The sequence below is a fragment of the Vanellus vanellus genome (assembly GCF_965231255.1).
Source record: "Vanellus vanellus genome assembly, chromosome: 7".
Classification (NCBI taxonomy): domain Eukaryota; kingdom Metazoa; phylum Chordata; class Aves; order Charadriiformes; family Charadriidae; genus Vanellus; species Vanellus vanellus.
In genome coordinates this window covers 169,507-188,849 of record NC_138912.1, presented here as the reverse complement: position 1 = coordinate 188,849, position 19,343 = coordinate 169,507, and the positions used below count along the sequence as shown (strand labels likewise).

The window sequence follows — 19,343 nt, the reverse complement described above, 5'->3', positions numbered from 1 at the left end:
ACAGACATACAGGATACTAGTAAGAAATTATGTCATTAAAATTAGTGTCCTCCCTACTGTCTTTTGAACTTTTCTCAACATAAAATACTAAATTCATGCTTGAATAACATATATTATTAATGAATATATTATTCATATATTACAATTCAAAGTATTCACGATTCATGCTAAATATACTTTGGCAGTTTTTTACTTACACGAGATAAATTCTTATATGGAATAACAGGATAACAATTACATTTTTCTTAAGAGTAAAGGATTTATTGCAATAATTATGTTTCAGTAACCTGTATAACCGAGAAGAGAGCTGTAATGGAGAATGGCGGATATAGGAATATATACAGGATATACCTGTAATGTAAACACATCATAATAATGAGACAATGTGGATTTGTTTGGTGGAACACACACACACACTTATTTCAGATCTGCCAGAATTCTAAGTCATCATTTCAGTGTCAGTGGCTGTTTATCAAAACAGCAGTAAAGCAGTTAACAGTAAAACGGTAACAAAACTTGAAATGAGATAACCAGACTTTCAAATGATCAAAATGTTGAGAGGATGGAGCTAAATGCTCGCTCTCTCTTATGAGCAAACCTTGAATGTCCCCAAACCATTTTAACAAAACAAGGTTTGGATATACACACATCTTCCAAGGCCACTGCAAAGCAGAGATGCTGACACTACTTCACAAGGTGAAATAATCTTCAGACAATTCCCATAAAGTTGGACTTAAGGGCAATATATTTAAATGTATGCCTTACGCACCTTGAAACTCAAATGACATAGGTTTGGGGCAGCGGGGGAAGGTTTGGTTTTGCAATTTCATTATTATTGAGGAATGACTGCATCAAAATGAACATTTTTCCTACATGCTTTATTAATTTTCCTTTTTCGACTTTATTTCTGATATACCTGAGTTGCAGCATGGGCCTCTGAAAGCAGGAGTCTTGCTGGTTGATACAAGCCTAGCTGAATTAGTACTTCAGCTTTTTCTATCCACAAGTAGGGGAAAGAAAGTGCACTCAGTCCTTTTCCTGTTACCGTATTTAACTCAAAGAACTGAAAAATAACAAAATATTACACTTTCATAAATTTCAAAACTAAACTAGATAGATGGAATACAAATTGTTATTAACTATCATATTCAAATCTTGATATACCCCACAATCCACCTCTATTTTCTAACTTCAAAATTCAACATTCTATTACAGGAAAAACGGGTTTACTGTGAGATTTGGATTTTATTATCCTCAAATGGCATTCAACTAATAAGTATACATTATTAAAACTAATTTTAGAACACATTAACTACTTCAGAACTGCTACTGTCAAGAAGAAGTTGATTCTTGGTAATTAATAAAACAATCAAAGAGAAAAACTATTTGCAAGAGCTAAAAGAGGTGACTCGAGAAGGATTAGTAATTAGACAAAAAGGTATTTTACATGCACAAGAATGGAAAAATATACAAAGACCGCAAAATGATACAATGAAAACAAGGACAGAATTGCCACAATAAAGAGGAAAGTGGAGGAAAGCTTGAAGAATATCAGTAAGGCAATTATCCTGTCCTAAACTCCTAAAGAAGAGACAAAGATGAAATATTTGCATGTCTTTAAAACAACGTGTAAGAGGGAGCAAACCAGTGTGCAGCGATGTAACGGAGAGAGGAAGAAGAAAAAACTGAGACCAGGAGCGAATACAATGGCTTTTTTTTGCTTCTCAGTCTTTTCCACCAATTTGCATTAGTCCCGAATTCCATTTGTAGAAAAGTAGTTTCACTTTGTATGAATAGATCCTGTTCTTGTTGTTCCACAATACAAACAACAGCTAACATTCAGCTGATGCCCGCCAGCAGAATTTAAGTAGTGCACATTTGTAATGATTTTTTGTGTTCATGTATTTCTCAAGTATAAAATGATTTACAAACAAAGTGAAGAGTAATTTATTAAAGAAATTGGAGTAGAAATAAAAACCTTTTCACTTGAAGTAAGGATATTCTCATCCCTACCACCATTCAGCTGAGCATTTTCAAAAAATATTTTTCTTTCTTCTGTCTTAGTATGTACTTTCTTTTCCTTTTTCAGTGCCATCTCTTGCCTACACCTAAATCACAAGAAATAAAAAGTAAATTCAAGTATATTTTTAAAGTATATCATAATGAAGTATTAGTGTGTTAGGCACCTTCACCATACACACACTCTGTGGATCGAGACAAAACAATCACACACAGAACTTTAGAGCCCAGCTAATATACCAAATTTGTGTTAAAAGATCATGGTTTTAAATAATTTTTCCCCCGACAACACTTATCACCCACAGGGGAAAAACCCAACTAAACACAGCCCCTGTAGTGAAAATACATACATTGCTTGTTCTAATTCACTAATGTATGCTTCTCCAGCAGCTTTCTCATGATACAAAGATGCCCGGTTCAGTTTAAGATCTGAGCATATCAGGGCAATTCTAAGAATAAAAAGAAGAAACATTTAAGAAACAAACAGAATCTTTCCTACGTTACTTCATATGAACACATTATATATAAAGAGCACACATTCCACATTTGTCAATCCTACCTTCTTATGTATTGATTAATATTGGCAATAACAAAAATTTTAAATAAAAAAAGTGAGAAATACGGCAGTGGAAATTACCCATTGATAGAGGTTATAGGGTAACGGAATGGTTGGGGTTGGAAGGCACATTTTGAAGATCATCCAGTCCGACCCCCCGCCACAGGCAGGGTCACCGTTCACCAGATCAGGTTGCTCAAAGCCCCATCCAACGGACCTGGAACACTTCCAATGATGGGGCATCCACCAGTATCCCCAGTCCATCCATCAAAGCCATGTCTCTCCAATGCAGCAGCAAAAATGATGTGGTAAAAGTACAAAAATATTTCTAATATGGTCTCACTACAGCATGCAAAAAACCCCATACGTGTGTGTGCACTAACCTACTTTTCTGTATTAAGTAGAGAGTAGTATATTCAGGTACACCTATTTGATCATATATAAAAACCAGGTCGTATATATAAATAAAATACCACGAAATAAAAACAAATACTGAGGAGTCAACAAAAAATTTGCCTTGCAAAGCCTGACTGCAAATCAATTTCCTATTAGTAAATCACTTTTAGTCTTATAAGACAGCATCTCAGTGATCAATTTGCAATCCAGATAAACACACACACATTTGTATACATTAATATTTATCTATTCTGTTATGTGGGATCGGTTTCAGAAATTTTAAAAACACATTATGTGGCATTTCACAAACTAATTAAGGAAACAATTATTAAGCAAACATTATACAATACAGTTCAAAAAAGCATGATGAAATATTTTAACTAAAACAGCAACAACTGCCATTACATGCACATTAAATATTTTTTAATCAAACTTTTAGGGCTAATCATCCATAAAAATAACAGAATTTTGGTCACAAAGGCAAATCTCTATAAAAGAGAATGTGCTTACTGGAGATACTTATTTGGGTTCTTAAGCTAAAGACAATATATTTCTGATGCAAGATGGGAGTCTGTCTTTTGAATACTTAAAAGATAATACTTTTATTGAATTTTTTTGTCATTTGCTTTTTTCAGTTAGGTGACAAAAAGGCATTACAAAAATTATTCACACGGAAGCGGCTTGAGTTCATAATCTTGTACACTTTCCTTGTGGAGATCACGCTTAGTAATGGATAACCTAGTGGCTTTAATTCCACAAGCAAACCAGTTCATCAACTCTATTAAAATGTATAAAAAATGAATTAAAAGAAAAAAATTACAAATATAAAACAATAAGTCACAAAAAGCCTTGTTATCATTTAGTGAAATATTAATGGATGGTCCTCTCCATTCAGTTTCTCTTATTTAAAATAAATAAAGGATACAAACCGAAGATGATAGAGATCAGACAGACTTCTACATTCCACGACTTCATTAGCAATAACTTCAGCTAGCTGAAAGATGGGAAGAATCAAGTGGGGGCAAAAAATTTTCTGTAGTTCTTTAGATAAAAGGTCCATAAAATACAAAGTGCAAGTCTGAAAAGAAATTTTTTTATTTCAATCAGTATAAATATCATTTTGTAGAGAACAGATTTTAAATTAATAATTACATCTTCAGTTCCGAACTTTACTAAGAAAAAAAAAAAACCAAAAAAAACACGTTAAACAAACTTTCAAGCTGAAAAAGCAGCTAGGTATACAGAAAGCCACTAAATTTATTCTGCAAGTTAAGTTCATTTCAGAAGGCAGAGGACAGACTAACACTTTGTGAGGTATTAATGAATACTATGCCAAGGAAGTATTTTTGAAAGCTATCTGAACATGCTCTTTATCACACCGACAGAAAAACTGAAATGCAACATAGTTCTCTGCTCATCATTTTTTTCCTAAATAATAAATACTCTAGAATTTTGAGAAGTATACTTACAGGTTTTGGGAAATTATCCCAGTTAATACCGTAACTATTAGTTTTCTGTTTAAAAGTATCTCTGATTTCACTGGGACAGTCATAAAGAGCCCATTCTTCCACACTTGCTGGTAAGGTATGACCTGATCCTTTCCCTCTAGTCTTCTCTTTCACAACAGAAAATTCAACCTATAATAAAAAACAAGGACATTTATGAGGCCAAATTAACATTCTTGTTGGAATTAAATATTCAGCTAACTCTAAACCAAAAAAGGTATCTGCTTAATATCCTCTGAAGTGTTGTCTTTTTTTCGACCTCTGGACTGTGGGTTTTACAAAACAGCAGTATTTTGACCAATGCAACAAACAAAAGAAAAGAAAAAGTATCTGTATTGTTATGACCTGTCAAGTCCATGCAATCAAGAGTGAAGGTATATTACAGACTCACAGAGAAATTCTCCACAGATTATGAGTCTTTACAGGAAAGTATCTGAACTATTCAACAAATGAGCCCGGGGAAACATTTCTTTGAAAGACACAACTGGTTTTATTCCACAGGAAAGGGGTTCTTACTTGTTTCTCTTTCTTCTTGTCCTTCTCTCTCTTAGGAGCAATTATTGACTGTCCCTTCTCAGGAGCTGCAAGTTGCGAAGACTTTGATAATTCTTTTATAATAGGTTCTGATGCTGACAATGATACCTAGATAATCAAGTAATTGCAGTTACTTATTTTCAATTTTCTATAATAATGTCAATTTCTAGTAATAATAATTATTCGCCGTAAGTCACTATCTCCAGCTATTGACAATTGTCACAAACCACGTTACGTTTGTGTAAGAGCTTTCTTCAGAAAACTGAAATTTCAAAGACCCCTAGATGCTCGCGTTGTCTGTGCAAGCATTCAGGATGACCACGACAATGCATTTCAGCGGCTGTAGAGATGACATCATCCTTGTGACAAATACTACTGCTACTTTTTTAACCCATATGGTTGCAAATTCAATTCTTTTTTTTTAAACTGCTAGTCTAGATTGCTTAATCTTCTAAAAGGGATTAATTTCGTATCAGAGTAATGTGGAAGACTGCAAAGAGCCACTCTCTTCTCCTTCTGGATTAGTCTTCTATAATGCTACTAATGAACGTTATAGAAAAGAAACTTCTAAACATTTAAGCATATGAAAGCATCCATTGAAAATTTCTCCATGCATGCAATAGCACAGCTTCTGATCTTACCTAAAATAAATAAAAAAACCCCACTAATTTGGGAAGATTAATATATTTTCCTGGAGGAATCAAGAATAGAACACAAAATATGAACAAAAAATAATGCTTGTTGCTGCATAAGTTGCAAAAATTTCAAATTAAAGGTAACACACGTCTTTAAAAAAAAGTCAGAGGCAGCTGATTTGGCTTGGATTATTCTGGTTTTCAGAGAACATTTTAATATCTTCTACCGAGTAATAGACTCGTAACACTTGAGAGCCTGCTTTAGAAATGGACACGTGCAGTCAAGTCTGCTTTACTTTGTACTCCAAAGCACAGCTAAGCTTTGTACTTCATTCTTTTAATACCACACAGTTATTCTTTTTCTCACAATACCGTTCAGCTGTAAATATAAGTTCTTAGAATTACTGTCATTGTCCTACAAGTGGCGCTGACAGCTGCATTAACTCTTAATTGCTTTATTTTTAATAGTTTATTCAAACAGTAATATTCCTTTCAGGTATTTTTTTTCTTTATTAAGACACTCAGACAATCAAGTTCAGTATATTAGAAATTATGCTTATGTAAAATGTAAAATATCAATATTGTATTTTTATTTTCAAATTCCTGTCTTCCATCAAATGTTAAGAGTCCGAACAGATTTCACAATGAAAACCTGATGATAATTAACACAAGAGTAACAAATTTCAAGCTTTTACAGCTAATTGGAATAAAATTATGCACAAGCTACATCTTACCGATGTGACATGTCCCATCTATAGCACTACGATTATTTCTATAGTGATTTGGGGCGTTACTATTATCAAGTACCGATTTAGTCTCTTCAAAAATTTAACCATATTTAATGTATAATTGTTTTCCTATGACTTTTGCTATGATTCTCAACAGCCATTTAAATTAGTCATATCAATGAGAAATAAAATAGATTTGTTTGATTTGAAATGCTGTAGCAATGAAAAAGTGATTAGAGAAGAATATCGGTGAACACTGCCTGTCTATACTTCTTCTCAAAATTTAACAAACAAATCAACATCTGAATTTAATTTAACTGTGTCGCACAATTCCTTTCAGTCGAATGACAGCCCCTTTGAATCAACCTAAGTGAAGGTCCATCTGTAATTACCCTTCCTCGGAGCTGTCAGCAGTGTCTTCAGCATGTATTCTGCCACTACTAAGATTCTTTAACAAACTAAAAATAAAAATTTTAGAACCTTTTGCACAAAAAGAACTCCACAGAAACAACGGGCCACTGCTTTAATCCTTAAGGTCTCTTCTCTATTTTTCTGAAACAATTTTTGCATTTAATCCTTAAAATTGAGAAAATAAACCAACTATACCATAAAACTGGAAATTCTAAAGACGTAGTTGAAACATCAAATGAATAGCTGGCACCACAATTGCACAAGATAACTTCAAATATATTGGCTGCATTATAATAGAATAGAATACAATACAATAGAATATAGCATAATCTCATACAATCTCACCTGCCAGATACGGACAATACAAGCATACGCCATCAAACAGTGCTGCTGATGAAAAGGAGAACTAGGACCAGAAATTGAAGCCATTAATGTCTGTGCTCTAAACAAAGCTTCCAATTGTTTAATATTACTCAAAGCTTCCAAATTAATTTGGGGCATGGTATCATTTCCTCCAATGTTTATCTTCAAATTTTCCATAGGCGAAAATTTTGGTATAGTATTCTCTTCTGTTAAAAAACAAATAACATGCTCGCAGTGACAGTATTTAAAAAACGTATTCAAAATTTAAAATTGTGAATTTAAAATGAAAATATTTATGGAAAAAAAAAAAAAACAAAACAGAAAAATGGAAATCCATCTACTGAGGATGTTCTTATGGTGAGACAATGCTACTCATACCATGTTTTCAATGAATAACGTAACAGATATGTATATTAAATGATGTAAGTCTGACACAGACATGAAATCCACAGCAAGCACACCTTAACTATGTCTTCTTGAAAATAAATCTGTGAGAAAGACAGTCTAACTTATTTATTTCAGCCACTCAAGTACTGTTGCAGTCCAATCAAAAAACCTCTCGATCCTGACGTAGTGGTTTCTATGGTCACCAAAGACCATGTCCTAACTACCAGTACCTGGTCGGCAAGAAGCGTATTTGGCCAGCGCTCATTTCCAAAACAGAAACAGGCAATAACCCACTAACAGATGGGTCAATGTCAACGAAGTCTAGAACATAGCTCAAGGTCATCCCTGTGTCTGTAACAAGATATCTTACTGGCTCTTGATGGCAACTACGGAAGACAGTCTGCTACTCAACCCTCTCTGTTGTGCTGTGTAATTCTAGTAACTTTTCAGTAAACACGGATGTTTTATAGAAATTCCAACGCTGCTTGAAAGTCAGCTCAAAACCAAGTAATCAGCAGATTTTCAGCTTAAAGTGAAGTACTATACAGACACAGTTCTCTTTCAACATCAAACTGATGCTCTACAACATAAAGCTGAGTGCAGGAACATTAACACCTATCCCATAATCCGACGACTGTCAAAGATGAAGTTATTAAGGTAACAAGCAAATTGAGTGAATTCTGAGCATGACTAACACAGTATAAAGTTAGGGAAAGGGACGGTTCAGCAGATTAATTTTATTCTTTCATAATAAAAGATACGGATGGCAAGATACAGACAGGACAGGTGGCCTATGTGATGGGTAGGAAATCGGCTAACAGGCTGTACTCAGATGGTGGGGATCAACGGTTTTTACTCAGGGCACCAGCCTGTGACAAGCGGGGTCCCCCAGGGATCAGTACCCACGCTGTTCAATATCTTCATAAGTGATCTGGATGATGGGATTGAAAGCATCCTCACCAAGTTTGCTGATGACACCAAACTGGGTGGTGAGGTGGACACATCAGAAGGGAGAGCCTTCTTACAGAAGGCCAGGCAGGCTGGAAAAGTGGGCTAGAAAGAACTGTATGAAGTTTAACAGAGACAAGTGTAAGGTCCCGCACCTGGGACAACATAACCAAAGAGCCCAGTACATAGGGTAGTACATCTGTGTAGCTGGGGAGCAGCCTTGCTGAAAGGGACCTGTGTCCTGGTGGACAACAAGCTGAACGTGAGTCAGCAGTGTGCTGCTACAGCAATGAAGACAAGTTGGACCATGGGCTGCTTCGGCAGGGCATACTAGCAGAGATAGAGACATGACCATCCCACCCACTGTACTCAGTGCTTGTAAGGCTGCAGCTGGAGTACTGTGTCCAGTTCCGGTCCCCACAAATCAAAAAAGACACAGACGGACCAGAGAGGGTTCAAAGTAGGGCCACAAAGATGATCAAAGGGCTGGAGAAAACCTGCCCTATGAAGAATGTCTTAAGGAGAGGAGAAGACTCAGGGGGACCTCATCACAGTTTTCCAGTACTTAAAGGGCAGCTACAAAGAAGACAAAGGCTCTGTCTTCACAAGAAGTCACATGGAGGCAACAAGGGACAACAGGTCAAAGTTGCACTGGGAGAGGTTTAATCTTGACATAAGAAAGAAATTTCTTACAGTGAGCACAATCCAGCAGTGGAACAACCTCTCCAGGGAGTCCCCATCACTGGGGGCTTTAAAGACACAACTGGACCGGATGCTAGATAATCTCATCTAGGCTCTCTTTTCCACAGAAGGTTGGACTAGATGATCTGTTGAGGTCCCTTCCAACCTGGGCTGTTTTATATTTGAATCTATTTTTTCTTATTATATTATTTGTTTCCATTAAAAGTTCTGTAAAAAATTTCTTGAAACACAGGCAGTGTAAGAAGTCCAGTAATCATAAGCAGCCATGTGAAACTGAGTGGGAAGATAATTAAAGAACAAGCACAAACTTTAAATCACTACAGGGCTGTAAAAAAAAACCAAAAAAAAACAACAAACAAAACCACTAACAGAAAAGCACAAACACAATATTGCTACTGCGACTTTAATCAAATGTGTGATACTAGAGGCACTGGACATTTATCTTTTTCAATGCAAACACCGTAAGTACTCGTCTGATCCATCTCATTTATCCACACAAAAATAAGAGCAGAGCAGATGTTGATTAACACCTCACAGTATTATTCCAGACATCAGATACTTGTTTTCCAATTAAGTAATGGTGTATCCTATCAAAATAGGTCACTGAGTCCATACCACTGTAGGTGAACACAAAGCAAAAGGACCAAGTAATTTTTGCAGTTATGTAAGTACTTGAAACTGTACATCCCTCTGAAAGTCATTTTTGTAAAACCAATCCTAAAGTACTAGATAAAGCCAAGGGAAGAGCAATGGACATAGGTACCCAAATCTGAGCACCGAAACCACTTCCTACAGTTACATCTCACCCTCCACGAGGACGCATTTGAGACAAACTGCCCAGCACTGCCTCCTGGCAGCATCTCACAACTCAGGAACCCTATCTCGGATAGGAGCTCTACCTTACGATACCAAAAGACTGAGGGTAGGTCTCCATGGCACAACGCAGAAGTCACAGATATATTTAAGCAGGTCTTGAACAAACAATAGTGAATATTGGGGAAATACAGCCAAGCTGGTGCCATTCTTTGTGGTAACTAAGTTGTAAATTAAAAATGTCCCTTGCATTTGCTGCTGAGAAATTCCTCTGAAGGATATACACCTTTTACATACCTTCTTCTTGTGAGGATTGCATAGAAAATTTCATGTGTAGCAAGAGATCTACCACCCAGTCCAGAGTTTTAATGACATCATTGAGAGGAAACTGGTTACAATACAGCCATTCAGCAAATTCCATCAGGTAATCAACTTTTTGCCATTCATGTTCTTGTTTCTATAAAAGTAATAAAGGCAGAGTTTGTTTATATTTGGTGATGTAAACCATCAAAATGAAATTCAAAAGTTCAATATAGTCTTAACAGAAACAAAAAATAATAATTTGACAGTGAGCAGTTTTATTGGCACCACATAATCAGAGTTATTCTCAACAGAATGCAATAGAAAACTCTGCCAATTAATTCTTTATCAAAACTTCTTGCAATTGGCTACTCTTAGACATTTTTCTTTGACAGGACTCAACTGAATTTTTACCGGATACCAAGATTCAACCACACACAGTCTTCCAACTGAAGAGCCATTTCAAAGTTATAAAAAGTAATGGTCGAGTATATGGCCTTCCTACCAGTGCAATTATATACCTCACAGAACTTGCAGTGCCGCAAACCACTTGAGAAACATCAGCATTTGAACATACAGTGAAAACTGACGAACCTGTAAAGCAATGACTGCATTTTGAAAACAGCTTAACTGTCCAACAATACTTCTAGAGACAGGTACCAAATGACGCCACATACGTGACAAACAATCTTCACTTTCATCTCTGAATTTCTGAATGTCCATTATAAAATTGTATCCCAATCCTGCCTTCACTGTAGCCATATGTTTAAAAATCAGGCTAGAAAAGACCAAAAAAATTGCTAATTACTTGCATCTGTACCTGTAAAGTAACTTTGTGAGTAGAACAGATATACTGATTCATGTCAGTATAGTTCAGAGATGTAAAGTTCATAAACTGACATAAAAGGGCATAAATCTTTGAACTCAGATAAGACCTTGTAAACAGTACCCTAGATAATTTAGTTTCCATTTAACATTAATGGGTTTACAGCTAGGAAAATTAAAGTTTCTGCTATATAGTCACATTTCATGTGCCTATTTTCTTGGAAAAGTAAGATACTGCTTATATACAAGTTTTAAAAAAATTAAATTTACAAATATTTTGAACACATTAACAATAAGAAGCACTACTAACACATGTCTTTTTCATCAAAAAGACACAACAGTGTTTTCTGTTATAAGAACTAACAGGCTGACAAAAATTAATCATCATATTTTCCCAATGCAAAATTAAAAAAATAAGAGTTTTATACTTCTCAAGAATCAGGATGCTTATTTTAATAAAAATAAGTCAACCAACTTACAGTCTGTGTTTTGTCTGAGGCAACACTTGAATAGCTTCATCCAGGACTTTTAGTGCTGTCTCCCAATCAGCTTTATCAGCATATATGTGAAATAATAACCCATATAAAGAGCTTCTTAATGTCAGATCTTCCTCAGCACCTTTGAAGCATATTCCAATGATTTATTAAGATACTACAGAATTAGAATAATGATATTACAAAATACTGGTGGGTTTTTTTTATTACCAGACCAAAAGAAGGAAGAACATGCCTGGGAGAACGCATCCAACTGATAAGCCAATACTTTGAAAATCCTTTGTAACCCACTGATGCAAAGGCAATGTATCTTTCTGCTCCTAAAAAGACCAAAAAAAGAAAAGAATAAAAAAAAAAAAGCCCTTTGTCTTTCAATAAACAAATTAACATATGTCTTTAAGTATTGCTGTACCTTTGTTTAATTTGTAAACCAATTAATATAGTTTATATGAACTATTAACCTGTTACTTAAATAGCCGCTTGTGCAGGAGATGAAAACCACCACCTTTTCTCCAGAATGACTTCTATAATACAAAACCAACACAGCAATAACCAGACTCGGTAATATTCAATCAGTTACACTGATTAAATAACACAAACTCTGGAAGTACTCTGTCAGAGAACCACAGAATAGTTGAGGTTGGCCAGGACCCTCCGGACCTCTCCAGCCTACCCCCCTGCTCCAAGCAGGCTGCAATCGAGCAGGTTGCTCTGGGCCTTGTTCTTCTGAGTACTCCAAGCAGAGACTCCACAACCTCTCTGGTCAAAAATGAGTAACAGCTTATTTTTTCAGACAATTTTCAGGTCATTTTTAAAAGAAGACTTAATGTCTCTTGTCCCATTTTGCTTAGCTGGCTTTACCTGCGAAAACTTGGCCATCACAATTCTCACCCAAAGGTGAGAGACATAACTGCTTCCTTCCCCTCTACAGCAGTTTTGCAACTTCAAAGATAAATTCACTATCTTGTTTCACAAATAGATCCATATACAGTTCTACTGATATACTGACCACTGAATACCTAAAGGACTATGCCAATAAATTATCTGAGCTGTAGCTACAATTTTTGGGTACTCATCAGATTAGCATCGTCAAAGATTTAGCAGATTTGGTCAAATCAGCGTTGACTTCTGTGAAGGCACAAAGTCTGACTAATCTAGTGGCCTTCTACGATGGAGTGACTGCCCCAGAAGACAAGGGAAGAGCTATGGAGATAATTTACCTGTGTTTCTGTAAGACCTTTGATACGGACCTTCAAAACCTTCTTGCTGCTAAATTGGAGAGATAAAGGTTTCATTGATGGACTGTAGATGGATAAGGAAGTGGCTGGACGGCCGCGTCCAAAGAATTAGTCAATGGCTCAAGGTCCAAGTGGAAACCCCTAATGAGTGGCATCCCTCAAGTGTCCGTACGAGGACCGATACTGTTTAATATCTTAATCAGTGACATAGACAATGGGATTGAGTGCACTTTCAGCAAATTTGCTGATGACACCAAGCTGAACAGTGCAGTTGATTTGCTAGGGGGAAGGGATGCCATCCAGAGGGACCTTGACAGGCTTAAGGAGTGGGCCCCCGTGTGAACCTCATGAAGTTCAACAAGGCCAAGAGCAAGGTCCTGCATGTGACTCAGGGCAATCCCCAATTTAAGTGCAAGCTGGAGATGAACTGAGAGCAGTTCTGAGGAGAAGGGCTTAGGGACACTGGTAGATGAAAAACTGGACATGAGCCAGCAATGTGTGCTGGCAGCCCAGAAAGCCAACCACATCCTGGGCTGCATCCCCAGCAGTGTGGCCAGCAGGGCGAGAGAGGGGATTCTGCCCCTCTACTCTGCTCTGGGGAGACCCCACCTGGAGTACTGCGTCCAGTTCCAGGGTCCCCAGCACAAGAAAGACATGGACCTGTTGGAGCAGATCCAGAGGAGGCCCACAAAAACTGCCCAGAGAGCTGGAGCACCTCTGCTACGAGGACAGGCTGAGAGAACTGGGGGTGGTCAGCCTGGAGAAGAGAAGGTTCTGGGCAGACCTTATTGTGGCCTTTCAATTTAGAAAGGGGTCTTAAAAAAAGATGGAGAAAGGTTTTTTATCAAGGCTGGTAGTGACAGGACAAGGGGTGAGAGTTTTAAACTGAAGGAGTGTAGGTTTAGGGCATCTCCCTCCTCTCTGGGCAACCTGGGCCAGTGTCTCACCACCCCTCACAGTAAAGAATTTCTTCCTTATATCTAGTCTAAATCTCCTCTCTCTTAGTTTAAAGCCATCACCTCTTGTCCTATGGCTCCCCTCCCTGATCAAGAGTCCCTCCCCGGCTCTCCTGGAGCCCCTTTAGCCACTGGAAGGGGCTCTGAGGTCTCCCCGGAGCCTTCTCTTCTCCAGGCTGACCCCCCCCACCTCTCCCAGCCTGTCCTCCCAGCAGAGGGCCTCCAGCCCTCCCAGCACCTCCGGGGCCTCCTCTGGCCCCGCTCCACCAGCTCTGTGTCCTTCTGCTGTGGGGACACCCCGAGCTGAAGGCAGCACTGCAGGGGGGTCTCCCCAGAGCAGAGCGCAGAATCCCCTCCCTCGCCCTGCTGCCCACGCTGCTTTTGATCACAGAATCACAGAATCACAGAATTATCAGAGTTGGAAGGGACCTCTAGAGATCATCTAGTCCAACTCTCCTGCCAAAGCAGGATTGCCTAGAGCACATTACTCAGGACTGCATCCAGGCGGGCCTTGAAAATCTCCAGGGAAGGGGACTCCACAACCTCCCTGGGCAGCCTGTTCCAGTGCTCTGTCACCCTCACCGTAAAGAAGTGTTTCCGTGTATTTGAACGGAACTTCCTGTGTTCTAACTTGTGCCCATTGCCCCTCGTCCTGTCACTTGGAACCAATGAAAAGAGCCTGGCTCCATCCTTCTTCAGCCCACCCTTTAGATACTTGTATGCCATAATAAGGTCTCCCCTCAGCCTTCTCTTCTCCAGGCTAAAGAGTCCCAGCTCTCTCAGCCTTTCCTCATAAGGCAGATGCTCCAAGCCCTTAATCATCTTAGTTGCCCTTCGCTGGACTCTCTCCAGCAGTTCCCTGTCCCTCTTGAACTGGGGAGCCCAAAACTGGACACAGTATTCCAGTTGTGGCCTCACCAATGCAGAGTAGAGGGGGAGAATGACCTCCCTCGACCTACTGGCCACACTCTTCCCTATGCAGCCCAGGATTCCATTGGCCTTTTTGGCGACAAGGGCACATTGCTGGGCCATGGATAATTTACTGTCTTGCTGTTTAATACAATTTGTTAAGGGTTCACTCTGAAAACACGCTGTGGTAGTGAGTTAGCTATATATACATAATACAGTACGCTGTTTTATTGTTTTTAAAGATATCATCTCTGAAAGTAATTAAACCTTTAGAACTGTGCCTATGGGCAATTACAGCTATATATCCAAACGCTGTCAAAGTTCCATTAAGTTTACAATCGTCACTGTGCTTCCAAGTACACAGTGTATTCATCAGTTCTGTCTCCTACAGACCCAGCATCAAGCAGACCAGTCACCATCTATGACTATTTGTGATTTATACTCAGCTTGAGGAGAAATCAAAATTAAGTTTTCTAATTTTCTACTACACTGCTTGATGAACCAAGATGCAGGCTCACGTTGGTACCACTGAGCTTGACTGCATGAGGTATTAATAAACCCTTCAAGCTCTAATTGAAATTGTGCCCACGGAAATGCACAGGAAAACTCACATCAGCTTCACTGACATGTAAATCAAACCTAGAAAGAGAAATGGATCAGCTCTGGGGAATTTTGAAGTAAGAAAAGTTGTAAATGTGTAGGGACGTTTCAGTTTGCAGAAGAAATTTCATATGGCAAGATGTGTTATACGACACGCATCACCTACATATTGTTTCAGAGGGATCACTTCTGTTTATACGTGCTGTTCATAATCAACAGGTATTTAATTTTGTCACTGACTCTCAGCCCAGTTTGAATTATAACTACTTCGTATTGCCAAAGTGCTAAATAGTCTGTTAAAAACAAGATATGCAAAGTAAAAATTCCTTCTGGCAGGTAGAAGAGAAATGTGAATCTGAAGGTGTGGGGAACATTAATTTTGTCAACTTTTTTTTCCTGAGTTTGGGTTTTAAGATGTATTATCATCCCTCCTGGAAAAGAGTTTTTTTTTTCTTTCTGGATTTTCTTTTGAATATTTTCTAAACATTCCCTTTTGCAATCTTCACAAAGTGAAACACTACAGCCCTTCAGACAGCAAATTATTTTGAAGAAAACTGCTGCAAGTCTGACAATTGCCTAAAACCAAAAGAATCGAGAAACTGAAAAAAAGAGTATGTGATTCCCTGTATGTGTGTGAGTGTGTGCTATGTGAATGCAGGTGAGAAACCACATATGCGTTTATGACAAGGAAGTCACTTTCACCTCTTAGGAAAGGTATCCTGAAGTATGCACCCCCAGCTTCAGAGCAAACAACAATTTTTCTTTATCATCAGCACCGATCACTAAACACAAGCACAATTAACAATACCGATCAGATATTCTTACCTGTTTATTTTTAGATTCTGCATTAATTATATTCTTAAGAATTATTTCAGTAGGTTCTTTAAACTGCTCTCTGTCATGTGGAGAACTTAACAAAGGTAAACATGTGTTCCAAAAGTGTCTAGCTGCAAACATTACAAGGGAATAATTTCCGGCTTCACCTGCGTACCTGAAGAAAGTGAAGTACAGATTAATGAAGGAAAACCATCACACTCTAGACAAAATAAAGGATTTTACTTCTACAAACATCTGAGTTTACCTGATCTGGGCACCACCATATATTATCTCAGCAATGAGGTGTCAGCATATGAGCTTCTTATTTTCCATTTTTATATACAATGCATCATCACACATTCAGCAGAAGTAGCAATAAACAAAAAACATATTGATGGTTTTACTGTGTTTCTGTGTAATCTTAGCTCAAGAACCTTCATTAAAAAAATACCAGAAATCTACTCCAGATGTTCCCATTGGAATAATCTACTTTTATGGCTTCCTATTATGTTAATTCCTCATTCTAACAACATTAAAATATAGAACAAACCAATTATTAAAACACTATGGATTTTGCATATTTAGTACAGCATGACTGTAACACAAGAACATACCCTGAATGTCTCTAGCCGCATTCAAATTGTTTTGAGCATATTCCATGCAAATGTTACTTTGAATTAATGAAATTTAATAATTCTCCAGATTGTGATACAACACAGTACTCATATGAGTGAGCAAAAGCTTAAGAATTTAACTCAAAATTATGGACTGGTATTAAACGATCTCCCATTGAATAGTTTTACTATTTTCAAAAAAGTAGGTTTTGAATCTGGCAATCTTTGCCATTCTCTCCCACAATTTCATCATTTTTAGAGTCCATACGCTCACGTACCTTATGTCTTAACACTAGACATACTAAGGTCTAGTGTTTTCTCACTGCTTTTTGTCTCCCTTTTGGATGGTGTTGAGCTATACATATATGCTCAGTCCTTCCTTAAAAAGTGCTTGTCATAACACGCAAATTTAAAAAAAATACAGATTCATCTGCAACATGACATCACCCATCTAGTCTTACTTCATTCATCACTCTCTTTTTAATGATCAAAGGAAGAAAGTATTACAATGTCAACAGCTTCATATCAGCCATCAGATGTTCATCTTCTAAAGAGTTCTAATTGCCTACTTTTACTCATTAATTTATTTCTTCCAAATAGAACTCATACCAAAGTCACATATCATCCATGTATGACCTTCTCCTGCCTATTCATTATTTAAAGCAATCTTTCCACTTTGGGTTCAGGATATACAGCTCACAGTATTAATATGATGCTTTGCAACAGCAGAGGCTGACAACTGACTGAGCAGAAGCTCTGCTGAAAACGACCTGGGGGTCTTGGTGGACAGCAAGCTGAAAACGAGCCACCAGTGTGCTGTGGCAACAACAGCCAACAGCACCCTGGGTTGTATAAACAGGAACAGACAATCATAGAATCATAGAATGGTTTAGGTTGGAAAGAACCTTGAAGATCAACGAGTTCCAACCCCCCTGCCATAGGCAGGGACACCTCCCACTAGACCAGGTTGCCCAAGGCCACATCCAACCTGGCCTTGGACACCTCCAGGGATGGGGCCTCAACAACCTCTCTGGGCATCCTGTTCCAGTGCCTTAGCACCCTTGAAGTGAAAAACTTCTTCCTAATGTTTAATCTAAACAATAGATTGAGGTAATTGATTATTGCCCACTTGTCATCACTCTTTAGACCACATCTAGACTACTGGATCCAGCTCTAGGCCACCCAACACATGCCAGGCATGGACAAACTGCAACGAGCTCAGTGGAGGGCCACCACGATGATCCAGGGACCAGAGCACTTGCCTTGACAGGAAAGGCTGAAGAGTACAGGGCTAGTTCAGCGTGGAAAAGAGTTGGCTTTGGGGGACCTAACAAGAAGCTTCCTAATAACCTAACAAAGTTATTGAGAAGCAATAGCCACGCTCTTCATAGCGGATGGCAGGAAAAGCAACAACAGGTGTAAGTTGAAATAAGAAAGGTTCAGAGTAGGTGTAAGCAGAAACTGTTCCCCCGTGAGTACAGTCAAGCAGTAGAGCAGGTTACTCACAAAGGTTCTACAGTCTCCACTCCTGGAGGTTTTCAAGACTAGACTGGACAAAGCCCTGGGCCGGCCCTGCTTCGAGCAGGAGTTTGGACTAGAGCCCTTCTGAGGTCCCTTCCAACCAGGTTCTCCTATGAACCTATGAAATTACAAGATCAGCTACGTGGAAGATATGGCATTTGAAAAATGTACTAAACTATCAAAACCTGTCAAATCCTTTGTTAAGCATTTCAACTCACAACTATTTTGATTTTTATCAGTCTTGGGAGAGAATATGTTGATCCCCAAATCTGTAATCCAAATTTGAGGTGTGTTTTACATTAGTCTTCTCTGAAAATAAAACATACCTGGCACTCCGAACAAAGGCATTTGATGCTGCTACACGCAAATGTTTTCTTCCACACAAATTTTCCATTATACTTTTTCCTTGTATGCAGGCAGTAATACTTAACATTTCTTGTCTCACTCTGTTACCAGGCCTGAATAGAGACAAATAATTAAAGAAGTGCTAGTCTTACAGTCTAGGAATATACCAGTTCCTATTAATGCTGCTTTCAATTTGTTACTAAACAGATGTGCTTAGCTTTGGAAGTTACAAATACTTTTACTGACTTTTCCTTGAAAAATCAGAAAATATTTGAAAAACTGAACATTTTGTGAAAAGATATCAGAAATACCTTTTTTGCAGCTCTAATGAAAATAACCATGACCTCAGATTAAAAAATTATTACCTACGCTTCGCAAGGGGAGAAAACAGATTTGGGGTTCTCTCCTCACTATTCACTATTGTACATCAAACAAAATATTAGTCCAAAGTCAAACCTACATGGCAAGCAATTAAAAACAGAAATATGGAAAATTAGATAACTTTTGATACTTTCTTCTGGAATTGGTCTCGCTTATGTCTGGTAAAGTATGCACAGGATTCTGGAGAAATTGATTTGGATCATAGTCCACTACATTTAAAAGAAAGGAATGTAGATTTCAGTCCCAGCAGTTAATCACTTAAAAATAAGTAAGTAAACAAATGTATTATCTTTGGTTAATAGTGATTTTAGAGAAGTAATGCAATTTGCAAGATATTTTTTTTTTAA

At 37.9% G+C, this 19,343-nt stretch overlaps 1 protein-coding gene across 1 annotated transcript in view; it reads right to left on the bottom strand.

Annotated features, from left to right (window-relative positions):
• The window catches only part of CFAP46 (cilia and flagella associated protein 46), a gene marked incomplete at both ends in the record, with an annotated part of 82,264 nt that overhangs the window by 27,027 nt on the left and 35,894 nt on the right, over positions 1–19,343 (bottom strand). Inside the window, 13 exons of the mRNA XM_082486377.1 lie at positions 917–1,063; positions 1,979–2,108; positions 2,370–2,468; positions 3,901–4,049; positions 4,441–4,608; positions 4,993–5,118; positions 7,130–7,353; positions 10,295–10,454; positions 10,892–11,075; positions 11,602–11,740; positions 11,852–11,936; positions 16,145–16,310; positions 18,597–18,728. Coding sequence (XP_082342503.1) covers positions 917–1,063; positions 1,979–2,108; positions 2,370–2,468; positions 3,901–4,049; positions 4,441–4,608; positions 4,993–5,118; positions 7,130–7,353; positions 10,295–10,454; positions 10,892–11,075; positions 11,602–11,740; positions 11,852–11,936; positions 16,145–16,310; positions 18,597–18,728 — 1,909 coding nt within the window. The remainder of the gene's footprint in view (positions 1–916; positions 1,064–1,978; positions 2,109–2,369; positions 2,469–3,900; positions 4,050–4,440; positions 4,609–4,992; positions 5,119–7,129; positions 7,354–10,294; positions 10,455–10,891; positions 11,076–11,601; positions 11,741–11,851; positions 11,937–16,144; positions 16,311–18,596; positions 18,729–19,343) is intronic.